Source organism: Notolepis coatsorum (assembly GCF_963971535.1).
Source record: "Notolepis coatsorum genome assembly, chromosome: 8".
NCBI classification, from domain to species: domain Eukaryota; kingdom Metazoa; phylum Chordata; class Actinopteri; order Aulopiformes; family Paralepididae; genus Notolepis; species Notolepis coatsorum.
In genome coordinates, this window is record NC_140172.1 from 34,476,226 (window position 1) to 34,499,309 (window position 23,084).

At 43.2% G+C, this 23,084-nt stretch overlaps 1 protein-coding gene across 3 annotated transcripts in view; it reads right to left on the reverse strand.

Moving 5' to 3' along the window:
* synj1 (synaptojanin 1) overlaps positions 1 to 23,084 on the reverse strand; it is a 73,849-nt gene that overhangs the window by 29,199 nt on the left and 21,566 nt on the right. For 2 of the 3 annotated variants that reach the window (XM_084320893.1, XM_084320895.1), the window contains exons 8-19: positions 20,420 to 20,516; positions 18,764 to 18,939; positions 18,317 to 18,398; positions 16,243 to 16,395; positions 13,757 to 13,922; positions 11,753 to 11,944; positions 11,072 to 11,156; positions 10,364 to 10,504; positions 8,378 to 8,570; positions 7,819 to 7,977; positions 3,950 to 4,106; positions 2,235 to 2,352 (exon numbers count right to left, since the gene is read on the reverse strand). In XM_084320893.1, the coding sequence (XP_084177019.1) occupies positions 2,235 to 2,352; positions 3,950 to 4,106; positions 7,819 to 7,977; positions 8,378 to 8,570; positions 10,364 to 10,504; positions 11,072 to 11,156; positions 11,753 to 11,944; positions 13,757 to 13,922; positions 16,243 to 16,395; positions 18,317 to 18,398; positions 18,764 to 18,939; positions 20,420 to 20,516 (1,719 nt within the window). The remainder of the gene's footprint in view (positions 1 to 2,234; positions 2,353 to 3,949; positions 4,107 to 7,818; positions 7,978 to 8,377; positions 8,571 to 10,363; positions 10,505 to 11,071; positions 11,157 to 11,752; positions 11,945 to 13,756; positions 13,923 to 16,242; positions 16,396 to 18,316; positions 18,399 to 18,763; positions 18,940 to 20,419; positions 20,517 to 23,084) is intronic. The other variant, XM_084320894.1, reaches the window with a different exon arrangement.

Sequence of the window (23,084 nt, forward strand, 5' to 3'; positions counted from 1 at the left end):
ATGATAGCGGGGTGGAGGAAAATACAAGGCCTTAATCTGAGGCCTACTTAGACTACAGCTGCCTGCCACTACAGAAAGTGTTTAAAAATTATAGAATACAGTAGAATGGTATACAGTATAGTATACAGTGGTTAGAAACACACAGCATGGAGTGTACAGTAATCAGTATGGTGTAGTTGGGGTGTCTTGTAAGGCTGTCCCGGAAGCCTGTTTTTGGGATTCGAACTTCGTCAGGGTTTTTCGAACGGACGTTCGAACCTTCGTTTTTAATTAAATAAAAAGAAAAGTTCAAAAAAGAAATTTAATTTTTTTTCCAACATAATATAATATATATATATATATTTTTTTTTAAATAAATTTCCTCAAACTAAATCCTCAATTTGAATAAAGTGATTAATCTGATTAAATTAGTCTTTATTTATTTTATTAAATCAACTTTCTTTAATGAATATAACTCATCAGTTTCTTTTAATACTATAATATTAGTGTAGCCTAATTGTAACTGAGGGGTACAATTCCCTGACTGTATTACTAGATATGATACTTACTACCACTACCTTTGTACTTAATATTCGGCCACCCAGTACACGGCATAAATATATTATCATAAACACTCTCACGTAGATGAAACGGATCCAACACAAATGTACGAAGTCGAAGTATGCGTTTATTACTACACAGCAATGGTGTGTAGAGCAAGCACTTAATCACTTAATTACATTTATGAATTGAAATAGTATGCACTTTTATGGCAAAGAGTATTCGTCGGTATATCAATAGAGAATGTCCAATCTCTGGTGGCGCAGGCGGTAAATATACGACCTGGAATAGTTAAGGAATAACAGCAATGATACTTTAATGATTATATACTAGATACACTAAGGGGGGGTTAATCCGGTCGCTTGTAAGCCGACAGGAGTGGGAGGGGGGGGGGTAGAATCCGACTGCCTCGTCCGGCCAAGGGTATCCCAGGTGAACCCACTGTAGTGCCGTTCAATGCGCCGGCGATCCTTGGACCACAGATGAAAGCAGGTGGACTCTTTGTGGGCCGGCTCTCTCCGGTCCACGGGGGAGAGACGTGAAGCGACCTCGTCTTGCAGAGCGTCTCCTCACCTTGCGTCCTCTCCAGGGGGGGGGGTTCCAACACACGGCAGTGTCGGGGGTCTTTATCCATGGAATAATCAAAGTATACAAAGCATAATCCGTGCCTGGGAAGGCGGGCTGTCGTCGGTAGAATAATCCGGTATACAGGTCCACTCGCTCGTCGGCTCTGGGGCTCCTCGGGTGCAGCTTCACATGGGGTCAACCACCCTGGGCAAGCAGCCAGTTCTCTGCCCGAAACGATGGGGTACGGACTACGGTAGTATTCTCACCGCACGAAGCACTATATATTAACAGACTATTATTAGCTTAATAGACTACGTCCAACTCGACGATATAGTGCCAAATATGACTATTCAAATATTAATATACACGATGTCTCAATACCGATGGTAGGCGAACTTGGCCTTACTCCCACACGTGGCGTCGCGGGGAGGCTTTACGTCTGTGACTCTATTGGAGGGTAAGAAACTGGACTGAAAAGGAAGTCCTACTTTAGTAGCGCAGTATATATACGCACTATGAACAAATAGTCCCATTAGTGGTGCGGTAGCCAGATTCCTACGCGGAACTAGGACTTGTTCGTACATGTGGAGCGGTACGTTTGAACTGGGTCTGAGGGGTATGGCAGCCTGGCACCAAGGTCTCGACCAATAGTAGAATGGAGACTATTATGGGATGTTCAGTAGGCTAGAATGGATATTCAATGCATATTGTACAAGGAATATACAAGGGATATCAGGGAATATTAGAGAATATACAAATACAATTAAATATATATATATAAATAAATATATATATTCGGTTTAATCTGGCCCTTCACAACACTAATCTTTATCTGCAACTGTGAAGAAAAACCCCATTGGTTTAAACAGAATGAATAGACACGGACATTTTTCTTTTAATAAAAAATAAAAAATTCGAATGTTGATTTAGAATTCGAATGCCAACGTTTGGCTAGTGTCTTGTTATGAGTTAGTGTTCAGTCAGCCTGTGGGAAGAAACTGTTCTGGAGGATGTTGTGTTTTGATTTGGTGGGGGGGAAAACAATACAGGGTCGGCATGATTCATGCAACGATCTATCATAAAACATCTTTATTGTCAACAGTCTGAAGAGGATAGAAGTATATTACCTGTGGTCGGAGGTCTTGAGCTCAGCCCTGCCGTAGTACTTCAGACATCCCGGGCCCCAGGGGCTGTCTGGGTCCTCCTCGCTCTCTGCCACGGCCCCCACTACATTCATCTCCTCTACTGCAGAGGAACACAGAGGATCAGTATGCTGGACAGGAGAGTTCCTTCTGCATATAAGAGGAGGGAAGCGATATACTGAGACGAGCCTACGATGGTGTTTGAGTTTGGTGCATTGTCCTCTCGGATCAAAGCGGCTGAACTGAAGGAGAGGGGGACTATTCAGACTCGTGACATCTCTCCCCGAAATCTCTCCTCATTCACATTCTGCAGAGAATGTGAATCACAAACACTTTATTTCCTGTTATGTGGTCCATACAAGGGATGTGCCTCGTGTGGCACAGCGACATTACAACTAAACTAACTGACACAGGACTGATGTACACGGGTACGATACAGGACTCACAGGTAGTGCAGGAAGACAATGCAGTCACATACCTCAGACACACAGTTGAATGAACTAGGCTACTGTATTATGCTCTCAACTAGGCTACTGTATTATGCTCTCAACTAGGCTACTGTATTATGCTCTCAACTAGGCTACTGTATTATGCTCTCAACTAGGCTACTGTATTATGCTCTCAACTAGGCTACTGTATTATGCTCTCAACTAGGCTACTGTATTATGCTCTCAACTAGGCTACTGTATTATGCTCTCAACTAGGCTACTGTATTATGCTCTCAACTAGGCTACTGTATTATGCTCTCAACTAGGCTACTGTATTATGCTCTCAACTAGGCTACTGTATTATGCTCTCAACTAGGCTACTGTATTATGCTCTCAACAGTGCACACTAGGGGTGTAACGGTACGTGTATTATTCATCCCGCAAATTTACGGTACGGCCGTCACGGTGCCGTACGCGCACCCATGCGACGAATACGCCCCACAGCGCACACACACCCACATGCAGGCACTCGCGAGGTCCGTGTGAGAACAGCGCGCATGGCCGGGCACACCGAGCTCAGACTTCAGAGCGGCGAAAGTGCACGGAGGAGAAAGCCAGGCACATTTACATTGGAACAGCTGCAGGGTCATCATTACAGTTTTCTTTTGTTTTCTTGTGCGCCCAATAACGTTAACCAAATGAAACCAATGGAAAAGAAACACACATGCGTCGCCGACACACACACACACACACACGCGCCAACAAACACATCAACATTCTCCCCCGCCGGACCGCCACAGCTCATCAAATAAAAAGAAGAACCTACTTTTCCGGACAGATCATCTGAGCTCCACTGTGTTTAAATCCAAATAATCCTCTGCCATAATATGTCATCTGTTCTAGTATTCAGTCTCGTCGTGAAGTTAAATTCTCTCTAGAAGTGAAACTGAAACTTAGCAAGGATAAGTTTAAAGGGGCAGTAAGCAAGTGGATGCCTGAACACAGAATGACACCAGTATCACTAATTACCACGGCAAGCCTATAGAAAATTATTCTATTTAATAATTATTATTATAATAATTATCATAAATATAATATATACATTTAAAAAAATAAAAAAAATATAACAATAAAATTATATTAATAATAATTATTATAAATAATTTTGTTGTACCGAACTCGTACCGAACCGTGACCCCAATACCGAGGTACGTACCGAACCGTGGATTCTGTGTACCGTTACACCCCTAGTGCACACCTCTCCCCACTTACCACTCTTTTCAAAGTTCCACTTCCTCCTCTTCCAGAGCACACGGTCGGTCCAGGCTGGCGTGCGGCATTTCTCACTGGTGTCGTAGTCCTCGGAGAACAGATCGTACTTATAGGTGGGGGCGAAGTCCAGGTTCCCTTCGATGAAACCTCGGAAGATCTGTGTTGAGAAGAGGGGACATTTAGAGAGAATGGAGAAACTGACTTTGTGTGGGTGTCTGTGTGTGTGTGTGTGTGTGTGTAGCATTTTAAATGTTGTAGCACACTTCTCGGAACACTAAACCTTAACACATTGAGTGCCACGCCCCTTCCGGGAAGTGCATCTGGCCTTGCCGTCCATTAACCCCATGTAAACGTAGTTGTAGTTTGTAGAGCTAAACCTATATTTTATATTATAGCTATGGGTCTAATAACGCCGTCGATTGTCAGTGAGTTGCTTCCAGTCAACGTGCAAATTATTTTTTTTCATCCGTACATTTCCGTTTTTAATATGAATATAGTTTGGGTGCTTCTGAGTAATTCCAGGAAAAAAGACGCGCCATCCCCCCCCCCCCCCCCCTCTTGCCACCAACGGTAAACCGCACACGCACACACACACAGCTTCAATCGCAGTAGAAATAATTATCAGATCAACGCAAGATTGGATATATAGAGGGCGGCTACGTGGCGTAGTGGGCAAGGCGCTCGAAATCTGGAGACGCTGGGCTTGCCTGTTCGAGCCCAGCGCTCCACATTTGCCTTCAGTTTAGCTGGTCGTCCGTACTAATACACATTGGCCGTATTAGGGGGTGGGAAACTGATGGGTGGGGATCGGGCGTTGTGGACAGCGACACCTACAGGTCGGTTGGTGCGCCTGCGCAGTAGAATCAGGAAGTGTCGGGGGCAGCGTGAGCCTCCCACGCGTTACTCCTCGCCACTGAGAGATCGAGCTGCGCAGGTGAAAAGATGCGACTGCTGTTACCTCAAGTACCGGAGGGGACTTGTGCTATGTATGACTTAGTCCACATTGCAGCCGGCTTGTGGGAGGCAAGAAACAGCGTTCGTGACAGGGGAGGGTTGAATTGGATGATACGAAATTGGGATGGGAGAAAATATAGAAAAATGGGAGAAAAAGTGGATCAAAAACAAAAAAAAAAGATTGGATATATAGAGTCCTTACCTGGTCTTGTAATGCAAAAAAAATAATCCAATTATCTGATCGCCATTCCAGTTATCCACAGCGATCCTGTCTCCGACGTTATTGGGCATTGCACATGAACGGGCGGGCGGGGTGTTTTGCCGGAGTGTTTAGGACCCGCCCCCACGCGGCAGCTCGGTAGAGAAAAGAAACGACATAGTTTCTAATGGAGTGCAATAGCGGCTGAAGGCGTTAAGAGGGCGGTATAAGACCGTCTGCCAGCTCAGACACACTCAGAACAGTATGCACAAGGTGCCCCGCTGAATTATGAATGTCAATAGCGAATAAAAGAAATACCGTGAGAAGAACGTAGTTCTACGTTTTCCGGCACTCAACCGACAGAAACGTAGCACTACGTTAACGGCACCCAAAGGGTTAAAAGGGGCACTTCACCGAAAAACAACGCAGATTTATTTTGCACATAATCTCACACATATCCCGAGGCTCTAAACTGTTTTGCACACATCAATTTTGTTTGACAGTTATTGAGATGTCTGTGATGTCATCAGATGTCGGAGAATGATTGTGTTGTTTTAATTACAGCTCAATGAAATAGAGAAAGAGAAAAGGATTGCAATAGGGATTGCTATCTTTTTTATTTAAACTGTAATTAACAACACATTCTGTGCACTCAGTGGATTCAATGTGCAAAACAGTTTAGAGCCTTGGGATATGTGTGAGATTATGTGCAAAATAAAGTGCCCCTTTAATTCTTTAATTGCCAAACCCGAGATAAGTCGGGTTAACTCGCCATGCGTTGGCTGCCAGACCCGAGATATCTCGGGTTTTGGTCGTTTATTCTTTTATTTGATATTTGTATTCATTATTCATCCAGGGACCTTGGTGTTACCATAGGGAATGAGTCTGAGATCACCAAAGTGCAATACAGGCCGCATCCAGCTAGACAGCGGTATCGAGCACCCTTTGAAACCTTATATCTTGGCCTGTGCAACGGTCAAATGTCTCCGGGACGCAGTTTTCAGGGTCGGGCCAGTCGAGCGGTTCTCCCGGTTGCATTGAAGCACGTCAAATTCTCCCGATTCATATGGTTGTGGTGGACCAAATGGACATCGGATGGACCAGATGGCGATCAAACAATTGGAATATTATTATTTTGGAATACTCCCGATCACAGGTAGGGACTATCTGACGTCAATTCTGGCTTGATCGTGCAATGCTCTTATACCGATCGAGTTGATCAACGTTTTTTGTGTTCAATACGAATGCCGTTACAGGCAATCAAATAATCAGAAACGACCCCCCCCCCCCTTTCATGCATTCATGATGAAACATAATACCTATTATATACATTTGATTTGGGAATAGTAGCGCGTCCAGGCAAGAAACGGCAACGCTTATAGTAGGATTCACGTATGAGGCTATAACTCAGCCTTTCGGGGATTACCCGAGACCACTCTAAAACTATACTTATATTCACCACGGTATAACACAGGAATGTATGGATGAAAAAATTCATTCTTTTTCACATATTGAACGATAGATAGTTGATGTCAAATGGGCCATAGTATTGTATCCATAGCTAGAATATAGAATATAGTTATAGCTCTACAAACAAGGTGACGCACTCCTATCTTTTAAAGCGTGACATTGCTACAACGGGACCCTTCTAATAGCTGGCGCTGAATGAGTTAAGTGAAATGTATCCATTATACACGGGCCGGCATGACGGGGCAGTTCAGTGAGCAGGACACCGCAGCCTACTGACAGGTCACGGTTGAGGTAAGAAGTCAACAAAATGTCTGATGCTGCGGGTTTATTTTGAAGGACATGTTTCCCACGACGCAGCGTGCTGCAGTAGCGCTTGCCGCCAGCGCCGTCACGGCGGTAACTTGCTCATTCGAGCATTTATATAACATGGTGAAACGCAAATATGGGACGGAGTACAATAAATATGGGTTTTCTTACATTGAGGACAAAAGAGAGGGACCAACACGCTGTGTTGTGTGCAGCGTGAAGCCATCAAAAATGTAACGCCATTTAGAAACGAAACAAGATACGTCTGCCTTTTTTATTTCATTGGGGTTTAAGCCCTAGTTGCACTTTTTCCATTTAGCTTATTTCATGTTTTTAAACACTGCTATTTTTGGTGAAATATATTTGAGTGGTTAAAACAAATTTAAGAAATCTGGGTCGCAGGCGGCTGGGTGGCGTAGCGGAGATCGCGCTCGTCACCAATGCAAGAGACTCCGGTATCGAATCCCAGTCTCAGCATTGCCTTCGACTTGGGCCGGCCGTCGTACTTGCTCATTTGGCAGAGGTAGCGGGTGGAAAGTCGATGGGTGGGGATTGGACGTTGTGGACAGCGACTCCTACAGGTCGGTTGGGTGACGTCTGCACAGCAGAGACAGGAAGTATCGGGGGCAGCGTGAGCCTCCCACGCGTTACTCCTCGCCACTGAGAGTCCGCGCTGTCTGGTGAAAAGATGCGATAGGCTGCCTCCTCATGTACCGGAGGGGACACGTGATGCAAGGCTTCTATCCTCACTACAACCGACCAGTGGGGGGCATAGTCTAGCAACGTTCAAGACAGGGGAGAATTGGCAATACGAAATTGGGATGAGAGAAAAATAGAAAATGAGGAGAAAAAGTGGATAAAAAAAAATCTGGGTCGCGACTTAATGTCTCAGGAAAAATGGTGGGTCCTGAGGCTAGACCTGTTGAGAACCAGTTCCTACCAGTCCAGCATTCTTCTGGTCCACCAGCTGGTCCCCGGCAGTCAGAGCGTCCCAGTTCTGCTGCTTGATGAGCTCCTTCACCTCCTCGTTGGGCAGGCTGATCCTGTAGTTGAAGTCTCCACACCAGAACACATAGTCGTGCGAGTAGAGCAGGCGGCCCTGGGCAGAAGAAGAGGACGATCAAGACAGGAAGACTCGCATGCATAAACGAGAAAAGGCAAAAAAGAACAATGCAAGCCCTTGAGGCTACTATCTACACTTTCTACAGGGTTCCCACAGACATTGCAAAATTAAATGCAAGGACTTTTCCAAGCACTATTTTTCATTTTAAAAGGGCATTAAAAAATATCCAATATTCAATTTATTGATTCAGAAAAAAAAATTCATGGATGAACAAAACTTGTTGATTTGAATTTCAAGGACTTTTTAAGCACCTTGTTAAAAAATTGGGTGTTTAAGGAATTCATAGCCTTGACTTTTTTTGGTAAAAAAAAATCAAGCACGTTAAGCTTTTCAAGGACCTTGTGTGAACCCTGTATCTAGGCGAAGTCATGGTTACCATAGGGAAGGTGAGTCTGCGTGTGATCTCGTTGTAGTCGTCGTTCCGCTCCTTGACCTGTGATTGGCCGGCAGCAAAGTGGGAGCAGACGAAGCAGATACTAGTGGTGTGGAACAGCAGGCGGATGGCCACGCCCCCTTTATTACCAGTAGCCCCTCCCATTCCAGTTTTCACCGTATCTACGGCGACATCCCTGGCGAAGAGAGAAACACAAGGTAAAAAAAAAAGAAGGTGAAATAAACTGCGAGATTTGAAGATTTAATTTGCTACCAACCGATCTCAAAGCAGATTAACCCCTTCAACTGTAAGATCTCACGTGCGACTCGAATTTCGAGAGCTGAACATTCTAATGTTGATGTCACAAAAACGACCGTGTCCGTGACAGCTATATAGTTGAAGGCTTATAGAGCTCTAGAATTCCAAGATAAGAGTTACTGTATGATCAAATGGAAACAAGACTAGGCGAGCCTAGTTGAGCCAGACCAGGGCCACGACACTTGTGCATAATAGGGAGTCAGCCAGCCAGCCAGTCAGACAGGGACATACACTATTTTAGGCCAGCCCAAATGTTTTTTCTTTTTAACCTCTTAAGCCCCATCGGTACCGGGCCGAGATTTATTTCACGTCACAAATAGATACGTATTAAGTGATGTTACGTTTCTTTTTCAAATGTAGCCAAGAGTGAAGACCCTAACCCTATCAAAACAGCAGTCAAAGTGTATATTTTCAGCACTATGTTTGTTTAACAATGATTTAAAGTATTATTAGGGAATTATATGAGCTTATAAAGAAACCAGAAAACGGACGATTTAGACGCGAGAACAGGAAGCCGTCATGAAATCGTTGTAGTCCCAAGAAAGAGGAGGCCCAGGGCTTTTGATGGACGTCTAAATGTCATAAAACTACACTACATTTACATTTACATTTACATTTAGTCATTTAGCTGACGCTTTTATCCAAAGCGACTTACAAGTTCTGTACGACAAGCCATCAGGAAGGGCACAACTCTATCAGCTGAGCAACAATGTTCATCAAAGTGTTGAGTGCTACAGTGTAGGTTAGTTTATTAGGACAAGTGCATGACAGTACGGTTAGTTAGGGTTAGATTTTTTTATTGTTTTTTTTTTTTTTTTTTTACTACACAGCTCACACCAGCAGCATACAAATGTAGTCCAACCATTTTTCTTTTACAGATATTGACGTGAAAATCGTGTTTATATCTCACGGGTTGAACAAACCTCAACGGTATTGCCATAAAATACAACGTATATTGTTTCTTTACCTTTCTGTGAACGTCTTTGTAAAAACGCATCGCAATCCGGTAAAAAATGTCCGGCGCTATGGACATTATACAAAAGTAACTGTACTTACAGTAGATTTCATGCATGGTCTTTGCTGCCCTGTAACGGGCGCCTGGTGGTACTAAATCCAGATTTAACTCTGCCATTGGAAAGAGGAGATTTGGGCCGATCCATAGATGTACGACTTGGCCATAGTAAGGTCATTTATAGGTCTGATATTCTATATTCATATTTCAAATGAATCTACAAAATCTACAAAAAACCCTGTAAATCATCTGCCCTTTGTTCATTTGCTTAGATTTTTAGTACACTTGATCTCAAGAAGGTGCTGAATTAGCTTCCCCCCCCCCCCCACATCTGGTCAATGTTAGCATGGTGTTATTCACCGTCAAAGATGGAAAATAAAACGAATAATAATAATTTATATTCTCCTTTGGTTCATTACAATTTACTCAAGCATAGTAGTAACAGCCACAATATTTCTGACACTGGTAATACATTCCCTGAGGTGGATGTCCCTAGATACCAAGAACATGCAAATGGACCTTAGAAGTGGAGCAATCTTCCACGTACTTTCAGGCACATTTTATAAAATAATAATAGACCACAGGCCGGTACTCGGTACATGTGGTATCAACGTGGTGTGGTGTACTGTAGTGAGGATAGACAGGGGGGTTACTTGTACCTGATGAAGGGGGCGTGCTGGGGGCGGATGAAGACAAACAGACACACGCCCACCAGCTGCTCCGATGCAAGCAGCACGTACTTATGGTCCCGAGAGATGTTCTTCTGCAGCTCAGCTGCCCACAGCTTCTGGTTAGTGGTGCTGGGAGGAGAAGGGGGTGAAGGGGGAGACAAGAGAGAGGTGGAGAGGAAGGTCAGGTCAGAGGAATTTTGAGATAAGATAAGATATTTTTTTATTGATCCCCTTGGGGGGGATTTGGTGCCCAGAGAATATCTACTCTGTCTCCCTCTCAGCCCTCTGACTGGATCATGGAAGTCCTCAATCCGAATGATTTTAATCGTGTGGAAGAAATATCCTAGATGTAACCGGAGCTAAAAGTAAATAAACAATAAGAAAATATCCTGAGGGGAGTCGACTGCCCACTCCATTAAAAGAAATAAAAAGAAAATAAAATAAAATGGATGTTCAGTCAGTCTTTTTTATTCTTCTTTAAGAATGCATTTGAGCACAAAGAAGTGTTCAAAGATCATAACTGCACGAGGTAATGTCCTTCCATCTTAGCACTATCTAGGCCACATGGAGCGCAGAAGAAAGACCCTGGTTCACTGCATACATAGAGGCATAGAGGTGGAATACTTTTTGTTGTTGCATAAGCAGCTCTGGATCCAACCTTAAGCTCCGATTACATTCCAACTGAAAGACAGATACCTGGCACTGACGATGTTGCCAGCATTCAGCTCCACCATCTCCTCGAAGCCGATGGCAAAGATATCTACGGGGTTGGCTTTGGTGTCTGAAAAGAAAAAAATTAAACCAGATGATTTAGCACCACTATCATTTTCAGAAACCTGCCATTGTCTACTGATCCATGAAAGACAAAAAACAAACGGAAAGTCTTTCTTTCATTTCTCAAACGAGACACACAAGACGTACCCCAGGCCATCAGGATGCTCAATGACAATAACACTATGTAACAAACCATCAAATACACTCACAGCACACACATCCACACGCACACACTCACTTTAAATAAACAACTCACTGCAGCACCCACTTTACCCACTTTATATTTATTGGTAAAGAGATTTGCACTACAACTCATACCTCATTACACCTTACCCTAAATTGTACCTCATCCCATTTCTGCATTGTACTGTATATTGTAACTCAGTTACTTTTTCTACTCGGCATTGTATTATTGTACATATGTATATTGAACACTTTTGTTTACGTACTTTTGACTTCTATTTTATACTTATTTTATACTCATCTATTTTTATCTAGCACACTCTCAGGAGCAAAACAGAAAGAAGCATTTCATGTAAAAGTATTCTGTACTTTTGTATGACGACAACTAATAAAGAAACTTGAAAGAAACTTGAAACTTACCCTGGAACTCCGGGTGCCCTGCCTTCATCGGACCGTCCAACAGCCAGTCGTTGAGCGTCTGGTTGCGGAAGGCGATGCTGCGGAACTGCTTGCCCCCGTTGACGTTCCAGGTGCCGACGCACACCCTGATCTTCTTGGGCCGCGTGTACTTACGGTGGCTCTGACACATCCCCAACAGTACTCTGGGAGAAGCTGGGGGGGGGGGAGACAAGTGTTTAGTGTGGAGACCAAAGACAGACAGGAGGACAGCAGTGAGAGACAGAAGGGACGAGTAAAAGGTCAAATCAAGTCTACGGGACGCGTATATTCGAATCCCAACACATTTATGCTTCCGCATTCGCGCTTTGCAAATCTGATTGGCCACTGCCGTTTCTGGTGCGATCTGATTGGCCACTGACGTTTCTGGTCATGTGACATGTGCGCCCAATCGCGTGACGCGCCCATTTCCGCCTCGACCAGCAGCAAACTACCTAACGCCTAGTTTATCACTGGTTAAGCTCTTTCGAAGTTGGTTAAGGTTAGAGTTTGGAATCAGGGCTGGTGTTCTATCGCCCTGCTCTAAGACAAACTCTAACTTTAACCAACTTCGAAAGAGTGCCTAAGCTTAACCGCCGTCACACGATTGGTGCGACCAGAAACATCAGTGGCCAATCAGAGCGCAAAACGCGAACGGGGAAGCATTAATGCGTTAGAATTCGAATAAACGCCTACAGGACGACATCCAACTATGAAAGAGGGAGAACGCAAAACAACCTGAAAAATGGAGGCGATGATGCAGGCGATGACACGTCGGAACGTTTACTTAAAAGAATTAAACAATAATAATAATCACCCTTGGTAATGGTTCATTTCGGTCTGTAATGCTCCCGTTTTTAAGGACATGATGTAAATACTGACCACAGAATTGGATTCTCCCTTCCACAGCTAAATATCATTCTGTAAACACCTGTATATCTTGTCAATATTTTAATGAAATACTTTAGATAATTTTTTTCTACCTCATGCCGCAACATTGAAATACCAAACTAAACCATTAGCAAAAGCTTTTAAAATGAGGTTGAAACTCATGGAAATTAAAACACGGGGGAACACAATCACAAAGGAAAAAAATACAATAAAACACAAAATAGCCTAAATAAATAAATAACCAAATCTTTTGACTGAAAAGGATGCAGCACAGGGGGGGAACACGGTAACAGAGGAATGAGAGAACCATGTGACATGAGGATGTACAACAGCCTTCCACCCTCCGCTGTCAGTTACTGTACCTGATTGTAAGACAGGCTCAGTGACTACACATTGTGAGCGAGAGCGAGGGGAGAGAAGGGAGAGAAGGGGCGGTTAGCCAGTGGTTCAAACAGATAGTGGCAGTTGGAGCAGTCGTGTTAATCTACCCAGGACAAGGTGCTGCTGACACTGGGAGATTAAGCCGCACGCTTGACACGGGAGGAGAACTCCTCCTCCTGATCCCACACAAAACCCAGCCAGCGAGGTTAGAGAAGAACCTGGAAGAGGATCAGTTGACTACCGCAATCCCACAATAACGGAAAGTAACGGATATACTCTTCATAATATCGGGTACAAAGCCCTTTTATTGTACTGTACAAAATACACTATAAAAACACATACCGTAGCAGGTCAAATGCAAATAAAGTGCACAAATAATCACCATCTAGCGCCTAAACACAATAATAATTATTATTCAGATCATCAGATTTCATGTGAGAGCATACACCGACTGTATATTATAGTATATTAGGTGTAGAGTATAGTACATTAGGGGTATAATATCAGGGTATTCTTTATTTTTTTTATCATTAGAGAAATATCGCAGGACTGATTCAGTCAGCAAATATACTGTACATGCAAGGAAAACATGACACCAAGGTATTTGTTAACAGTATTATGTTTATAAATTGACAACATAGATAAATCGATGCAGTGCAATGCATACAAACACCCCTTAAGTGATTGGAACCTGTGGAATATGCCGTGTGGTATTACCGTAAAGACTGGAGGTCGTGAGCAGCGCCCGGGCTTTGTCTGCCAGGTCACTGTTGAGTGTGGAGCCCAGCCGCAGGATGTCTATGGCCTCCTGCTTGGAACTGTCAAAGAAGTTGTTCTGGATGGTCCGCGTCACAGAGCGAGCTCCGTCCTTCAGCTTCCCCGCCTTCAGAGAAAGAGCAGAATATAAAGCAGAAGCTGATTCTCCATCTGTATCAGGTATAATCTTCTTACGCGTCAACATGGCCGTATCCTGCCTCTAAGTAAACAACTCATTCGGTAAAAAGACAAGATTATTCATTAAGATGAGAGATGCAAGAAATGACAGCTTTTACCGACGGACCAGGAAAGATCTAAATAGATGGAGGAGGAGGCGGGACTCCATTAGACGGCTTGGTTTGATTTACCCACTTATATCCAACCAGGTTGGTAGAAAGTTGCCCCAGTGCTTTATTTCTATCACCGGTAGGACGCTAGTGATTCAGAAGTCACTACCGTTATACAAAAACAAGCAATCCGTCATTCAAAGAGAGAGAAAAATAGGCAGCCTTCCCTAAAACAACAGATGTGATTCTCTTGTCGGGTGTGTTTTTTTCCCCCCCAAAAGATTGTCGTAAGGGGTCAATTCACTTTAAATGCGATCGATTTAAAACATTGTAGAAATCCTTAATAGTTTCTTAATAGGTTGGATATGAGAGGCCCCAGGCCGTAATATTTTCAACAATGGAATTTTAAATAAAATCCACTTCCTGAATCGACTGCATTGAAAGTGACTTGAACTCAACACAGATCCATGCAGGCTGATTATTGCAGTGAGGAGAAGTTCTTCCGCTCTCTCTCCATCGGGAACGTCCCTGATCAAGGGAGGCAGACGGCAGCCATTCAAATACATTCAGTGGTCTGGAAAGAGTTCCCACCACGCTCATCATCATTCAACACACACACCTACACCCACACACACGAGGGGAAAGACATGCACCCTGGACCTGACGCTCGGCACAAACACGACACCAACTGGCTCGTCAACTTACCACACAGGTAGATAGTTCCAGAGGACAGCAGAAAGAAACAGCACACACACACACACACAAGTTAAGAAACACACACACAAATTAAGAAAAACACACCCACACACACACACACAAGTTAAGACACAGAAGCACACACTTTTACACACAGACAGGAGCAAATGTTTATGCAGAGCACTCAAATAACATGAACGTGCTTTTTTAGCTGCGACCAGCAGCTCTATAGGTCACTCAGTTGGTTGGTTGGTTGGTTGGTTGGTTGGTTGGTCGGTTGGTTGGTTGGCAAACATTTCTCAACTCTCAAGCGGCCACAGGTTTTGCCCTAGGAGGCTGCAATTTGGCATGGAGGTCAAGTGTGTGTGTGAAGGTGTGTGTGTGTGTGTGTGTGTGTGTGTGTGTGTGTGTGTGTGTGAAGGTGTGTGTGTGTGTGTGTGTGTGTGTGTGTGTGTTCATGCCAATTGGCTAAAAGGGCGTGTGACTGACAATGGGAGTGGCCTATCACAAAAAGGTCACAGCTATTGCCAGCTAACGTCCAAAACAATTTTTTCTCCAACAATCCATCATTTGTTTGCGGTTGAATGTTAACCGTTTTTTTGGGGGGGGGGGGGTTCTTGGATAACGCTATTGTGACGTAATCAATAGAAGGTTCAGTTCTCAAAGTGCTACTGCATCTGTGAGATGAGATATGCCTGAAAAGGTTAAAAGTGACACCGCTTCCTTTCTCCACAGTAGTATCGCTGGTGCCATTTCTTAAACCTAAAACAGCATCACACTAGTATGTATATCACCTTTCCATCCAGATTAAGGCACGACTGAAACTGAGCTGCACTGATTTGATTTGATTAACATTAGCATTGAATGAGGTGAATGATGAATGGTGACTAATATCAAATATTGGTTCGCTTGGTGACTGGTGAGAGTTTAAGGGTTAAGGAATATTTCAAACAAAGGGGCTGTACTGAAAGGGCTGTCAAAGCAGAAGTGGTCTGTCCTCTGTCACAGCTTCAGTCCATAGTGTTAAAACACAGCCCAACCAAACTGCACCAAAGACAAGTCACCGTGATATGTGATAATATGATTAGGCCCAGCCAACAAATAAGGTATAGGCCAATTTCATTATAATGACTATACTACACACAGTCTGTTGTCATGATATATTAGCTACCTTTTCCACTGTCGGTATATATAAGATACAAACCATGTACAGTAGGCTAGGTTGTCTCACTGCCAGGATATAATATATCGTAAAACAACAGCCCTCCCCTATTCATTGTATGTGGTGGCTATCTGGGTTATTTAGTTTTTGTTAAATGTGTTGCTAGATGAAAACATTGCAGATACATTGTTATTCACTGGTGAGATTTATTAATTATTGTATTATTAATAATACATTTAATTATTAACTAGTGTCGAGATTATTTGTGTATCCGTGTGGTAAGTCTGTCCACGTGTGTGTACCTTGGCCTTGCCATCCAGAGCCCCGGTGCCGGCGTAGATCTTGCTGACAGAGTCTCCGTTCTGAGACCACATGGTCCTGAACACCTCCTGGAACCTGGCTACCAGCTGAGGCTTCTCTGTGAGACCCATCTCCTCTAACTGATTAGGTAGCATCTAGGGTGGGGGGTGGAGAGGAGAGGAGAGGAGAGGAGAGGAGAGGAGAGGAGAGGAGAGGAGAGGAGAGGAGAGGAGAGGAGAGGAGAGGAGAGGAGAGGAGAGGAGAGGAGAGGAGAGGAGAGGAGAGGGGAGGGGAGAGGAGACGAGACGAGACGAGACGAGGACAGGACAGGAGGCAAAATGCAAGGTGAGATGCAATCACACCATCAGTATAGACTTATAGATGAAGAATAAATTACATGAAATTAAATAATATAACATATATAGGGTGTGCTATTCAATAAATGAATGATGGCTCTATGACATGGCTGTGTGTTGTGATTGTGAAGGCTCTATGACACGGCTGTGTGTTGTGATTGTGAAGGCTCTATGACATGGCTGTGTGTTGTGATTGTGAAGGCTCTATGACACGGCTGTGTGTTGTGATTGTGAAGGCTCTATGACACGGCTGTGTGTTGTGATTGTGAAGGCTCTATGACACGGCTGTGTGTTGTGATTGTGAAGGCTCTATGACACGGCTGTGTGTTGTGAAGGCTCTATGACACGGCTGTGTGTTGTGAAGGCTCTATGACACGGCTGTGTGTTGTGATTGTGAAGTAGGGCTGCAACGATTAGTCGACATAATCGACGATGTCGATTATAAAAAATCGTCGACGAGAAATTGTTGCGTCGATTAGTCATTAAAAACATTTATTTAAATTTTTTTTTTTTTTTTGTGCACTACCTATCTTTGTGAGAGTGGCTTCTCAGGGTTCCAGACAACATCATAACATGATGATCCCATAGCAAATGTTGGACATTGAAAACATTGTTCCCCTGCAGGAGATGATGATCAGACTAGACACACAATACATTACACACGCACTCCTCTCACTCACACACAGCGATCAGAGTAAGACACACACATACACACTCCTCTCACTCACACACAGCGATCAGAGTAAGACACACACATACACACTCCTCTCACTCACACACAGCGATCAGAGTAAGACACACACACATACACACTCCTCTCACTCACACACAGCGATCAGAGTAAGACACACACACATTCACACTCCTCTCTCCCACACACAGCAATCAGAGTAAGACACACACACATTCACACTCCTCTCACTCACACACAGCGATCAGAGTAAGACACACACACATACACAAATTACACAGTACACACCTCTCACTCACACAGCGATCAGAGTAAGACACACACACAAATTACACAGTACACACACTCCTCTCACTCACACAGCGATCAGAGTAAGACACACACACATACACACACGGACTCCTCTCACACACAGCAAACAAAAGACCTAGAAGTCTGTCTGATCTGACTCATCCCCCTCTCCCCTTACAGCTGTTCCACGTCACCCTCCTGGTCCTGGACCAAGTTACAGCCCCATCAGCCGCGGTGCTGGGGGCAGATGCTGCTAGTTATTTTTCTTTTTTATTATTATTTTTTTAGTTATTTAAAGTACACTTCCACTATAATTTGTATTATTTAATTTATTTATCTTGTTATGAGTGATTGCTGTATTGTTCTTCAAATACATTTTCATTTAAAGTGGCTTAAGATCCAAATTCAAATGTTTCATGAGTCATTATTTTAATTTGCTATGGGATCATCATGTTATGATGTTGTTGTTTGGTCCTGACAAAGTCTGGGGTGATGGTAGACAAGCAACTCTGAGGTCATGCTCAATGTCCAATCTGTTCCTCTGCTCTGTCTTCAGCTGGACCAGAGCTGAGAAGCCACTTTCACAAAGATAGGTAGTTTAAAAAAAAATAAATAAAAAAATTATATCTTTAGTCGACTAATCGAAAAAATAATCGACAGATTAGTCGACTACCAAATTAGTCATTAGTTGCAGCCCTATTGTGAAGGCTCTATGACATGGCTGTGGCTCTGTCTTACCTCCAGGGCAAAGAACGCCTGGACACTGTTGGTTCTGTCCAGACAGTCCAGACAGTTAGTCCTGAGGGTCCCACTCTGAGTCCTGAGACAACATGCAACAACAGGGTAGAGTGTGTATGACTGGGAGGGCAGTGGGTAAGGCTTCCTAAAGTAAGACACCTCCAAATAATGCAAAGCTTTTATCATCATTTACCAATATTTTTATGTGGCATAGATGATGCTGTTTTTGTTGTCGTTATGTATGTATAGTTAAATCAGTGAATGTTTTCTTCATTCAAAAACTTGAACAATGCCAAGCAATGACATTCGTTAACCCACTATACGCAGAATAGAATAGGAATAGTAACCTATAATCTCTAATGCGATGTACATTTTACATCTTTGTAGGGTGAGATGTTGTCAGAATGTCAGTAGTATTTTGACCGTGTGTGTGTGTGTGTTTCTCACCTGGTGATGCCAGTCTCTCCAGAGTAGTAGAAGAAGCCACAGTCGTCTATGAACTTGTTGAGCAGGGGCTTGAGGACACTGTGGAGTTTGTCTGCTTTGCCTCCCTTTACCATCTGATGGTAGTCGAAGTTAATCATCTTCACTGATGATGCGTGTTCTGATGCCTTCAGGTGACTCTGAGCAACAGAGAAGGAGAGACAAGAGTCATCTCGAGGGTTGAGAGTTTATAAAACGCGGTGCCAAATTTTCTTTAAAAACACAAAATATACATCCCAACTGTTTCCAAAGTGGAAAAGAGTACAAATGTTGCTTGATGAATAAGACCCATTGGGCCTAATTTATCAAGCAAAATACGCAAACAATTTGCACGGAAACCTTTTTAAATATACACTATGAAATAAATGTCCACTTAAAACGAGATAATAATGAATTCTTGGAAATGATTGATATGCATATTCAAAATGAGATAATTAATTCTTGGAAACGATTGATATGCATAATCAAAATGAGATGATAATGAATTCTTGGAAACGATTGATATGCATATTAAAAATGAGATGATAATGAATTCTTGGAAACGGTTGATATGCATATTTTGTATTGTACGTCAACAGTGGCACAGTATTTCTATCCAATTTCAACTTTGGACACATATGGAAATATAAATATAGATAAATGAGACCCATCGTCTGACTTCTCGTACATACCGGTATAGTACATAGCTTTACTAACTTGCACTAGCTTTACTATCGGGTATTAAAAATGGGGACAAAGAAAATACTCACTTCTAGGAATTCAAAGGAAATGTATGAGCATTCTACAGACATTGGGCCTCTTTTATTGCCTAATGCATAATTTCTGTGCAATGGAGTGGAGTAGGCAAAACACATGATTACTGTTCCACTGTGACTTGTTTACAAGATCCAGTAATAAGACACCAAATTATTATGTTTTTGTTGATATATTTCTCCCATATCAACACATAGCAACCATTGTTTTGCCCTTAGTAAGCGTCATCTCTCTCTTCCATTGCCATGTACAAAACGATGGTTGCCTATGTTACAGGCAGCCATGTTGGAAGACAAGAGACCATGCAAGGCCTCAATTGACTTAAAACACAAGATACCCATACTGTTTCCAAGGACCCATTATAATCTTTTCATTTTAACCATTTGGTAGTGTGGTAGTGAAAGGGTTAACCATTTGGTAGTGTGGTAGTGAACAGGTTAAGTGGGAATGAGTTTGATAGTGTATATTTAAAAAGTTCTCAGTACAAATGTGTGTGTATTTTGTTGGATAAATGAGGTTATCAGTTTTCAGGCATGTCTATTTCCCCAGTCAGCTGCAGGATATTTCCTAAAGTTGTAGTTTATGAACAAAACACCTTCTATCCCTGTTTATTCCCAGAGTTGTTTTCCCACAAAAGGGACGTGGTGCGACCGCAAACAGAGGCGTGACGATCAAACTTCAGTGCGAGTGACGTATTGAAGGTCTGACGAATAGTCAGAATTTATGTACGTAGCTTGACTATGTTAAATGAAATGATAACACTTGACAGTGTGCTGTTCTGGCTCATTCCAGCGAGTGTGTTCCTGTTGCAGTGTACATTTAAAACCAGCAGTGTGAAACAAGAAGGACTGAGGGAGTTGCTCTCACCTGGAATGCTTTACTGAGCATGTGTTCCCCTTCCTTACTGCCCAGCAGGTTGATGACCACTTGTTTGCCATACAGCCTCCGTAGAGCACTGAAGTGTCTGGAGAATACACACAAACTAAATCAGAATGTGAAGAATGTCCTCATTTGGTAGTGTGCACTGAGTGTGGAGTCTTGAAATTGAGCAACATTGACACACCCACACACACACAAAGACACACACACACACACACACACACACGCACAAAAATACACTCACTCAGTAAGCATCACACAAGCCTAAAGCAAAAGCTGCTTTGCTGAACTCAGCATAAAGCCACACAGTGTCCTGCATCCAACTTGTGTTTTCTTTAAAACTGCAGTATCAAAGATAGATAGATAGAGAGACAGATAACGCTGTGCTTTGGTGAACAGGCTGCAACAACAACTCCAGTGCGGACATGACCGGGCATCTCATTACCTGCCCACCATAAATCAGCCTAGTCACCCGCTGCAGGGAGAGTCTCTCCCCAGTCCTGTCCTCTGTACTGAACTGTGCTCCTCGTCCTCGTCATTGTGAGGAAGGGCATGGCAGAGTGTTCCCACTCGAAGAGCTTGGGATTCAAAGGCAATTTCTGCCAAAACAAGGATTTGAGCCAAGCAGGCTGGTAACAACAAACACAAAAACGACTAAGAGGAAATAATCTAAGCTTCTGATAGAAGAAATCTGATTAGGTGGCAAAAATTACTTCTCAAAGCAACCATCTTGTTGTTCCCTCTTCTTCCATCTGTTTGCATGTGTGTGGAACTAGAACTGCTTCACAGAAACAGTCCACCAGCCAAGGGAGAGCATTTTGTGCCCTGTGCACATGTTTTACCATCTTCTTTTTCTATCAAGACGACACTCTTAATGTTGTAATGCTGCAAGCTGGAATGCCAGGTCAGAAGCCAAGGTTAAAAAAGGTTTCAGGCTACGGGTTTGCTCTCGCTTGCCTCTTGTCCACAGCCGCCCTTGCAGAGGGCGTGACGGGTAGAGTGAGGCAGCGCTTATTGTTTGTCTAACTAACGCACAAACACGGGCTTCAGTGGATGTTGATTTGAATGGATGAATGAATGACTGCATTTATATAGCGCTTTCCTAGACACTTCAAAGCTCTTTACAATGTCGAGAGTAGATTTCCTCCTCCGCCAACAAGTGTAGCAGTAGCACCAACCATGGGCTACATGGGTCCAATGACGGGCAGATCCCAGCATCAGGCACACAGAACAGCACACATACGCAATGACTCGGGAGACAAGGATTGATATAAACCAATTAAGGAGCTGGATTATTAGGGGTGGTGGTGTCCATGTGATCGTAACAGGGGCATTGTTACTGCCAACTTGAGAGGACAGAGTGCTCCCTACCAGACACCCCTTTCCATCAGCACCCTGGCAGGGCTCAAACCGGCAACCTTCCTACCATGAGCCTGGAGTCCTACCCATGAAGCCATGCTGGAATGCTGAGATCTGGGGCTACTATAGAGATTACACCTCAGGCTCCTGGCTCCTTTGTTCCCTCTTTGACTTTCTCAACCTCGAGGCAGCTTGGGGTGTTAATTAGACACAAGGAAGGGATAATTGCTTAGTATTCTTAAGTAGGGCTGTAAAAAGTTGCCTCCTCCAACAGATCCAAGGCACACTCAAGTTTTTAGAAATAATTAAATGTATTTTACATGGCAAGATGTATAATTAAAATGATCCAACATGTTGCAACCTGCTTACGCTTGGGGTGTCTTTTAAAAAGGGATTTCCGGGATGCAATTGCTTCATCCGAAGTAAGAAACTTGTGTGGTTTCCGTGGAAACCAAAGTCTTTGCAATTTCAAGCTTTCGAGCAGCAGGGAGAATGCAGTGATGGTTTGGGTGACTCGGGGCCAACCTACACCAAAACTTGAGATTTCCCTCATAGCGCTTTGAATCCTACACACATCCATTTATTAATTCCCCAAAACTCAGTGTGATGTAGAACAAGCTGGGCGTATGCAAATCGCTGGTTTCCACGGAATTATCAATGTCATTATTTGCACACATATATTAACATAACTACCCCCAAGAAGAAGCTTTTGTTCATTCCAACAACTGATAGGCCTACTACTGTATCACTATAAGTGACTATGGATGCAAATGACATGATCCTTGATGTTGTGGCTAAATGGCCAGGTCCCACGTGAAGCAAGATGGCCAACAGCACTGCCAAAGCATCAGCCTGAATGATTATAGCCAAGGCATAGTCACACTGTCAATGTATAGGAACTATACTAAATAGGCCTACAGGCTAAATACCACCAGATAGATACATCACTGGATCAAACCATTTGGAAATGCAGACCAACTCTGATCTGTACATGGCTTACATGTCAATTAATACTGTAGGTTCTTCTTTTTTAAACGAATGTGTCAGTTTTGGCAAGATATTATTTAGCCTATAGGTAGTCCTACTTAATTTATTATAGGTAGCTATATATAGGCCGACACTAAGTGAGTGTAATATAATTATAAGTGAATAAGTGATTTTCTTTAATTTAGTTTTTCTGCATCGAATTATTCTGAGGCCTGTAAGCTTTTGGAATGTGTTGAATGTGTTGAATGTCATCATAATTGAAATTTGCGGCTCAGAATGTCATAAGACCGTGATGTCATTCATTCTC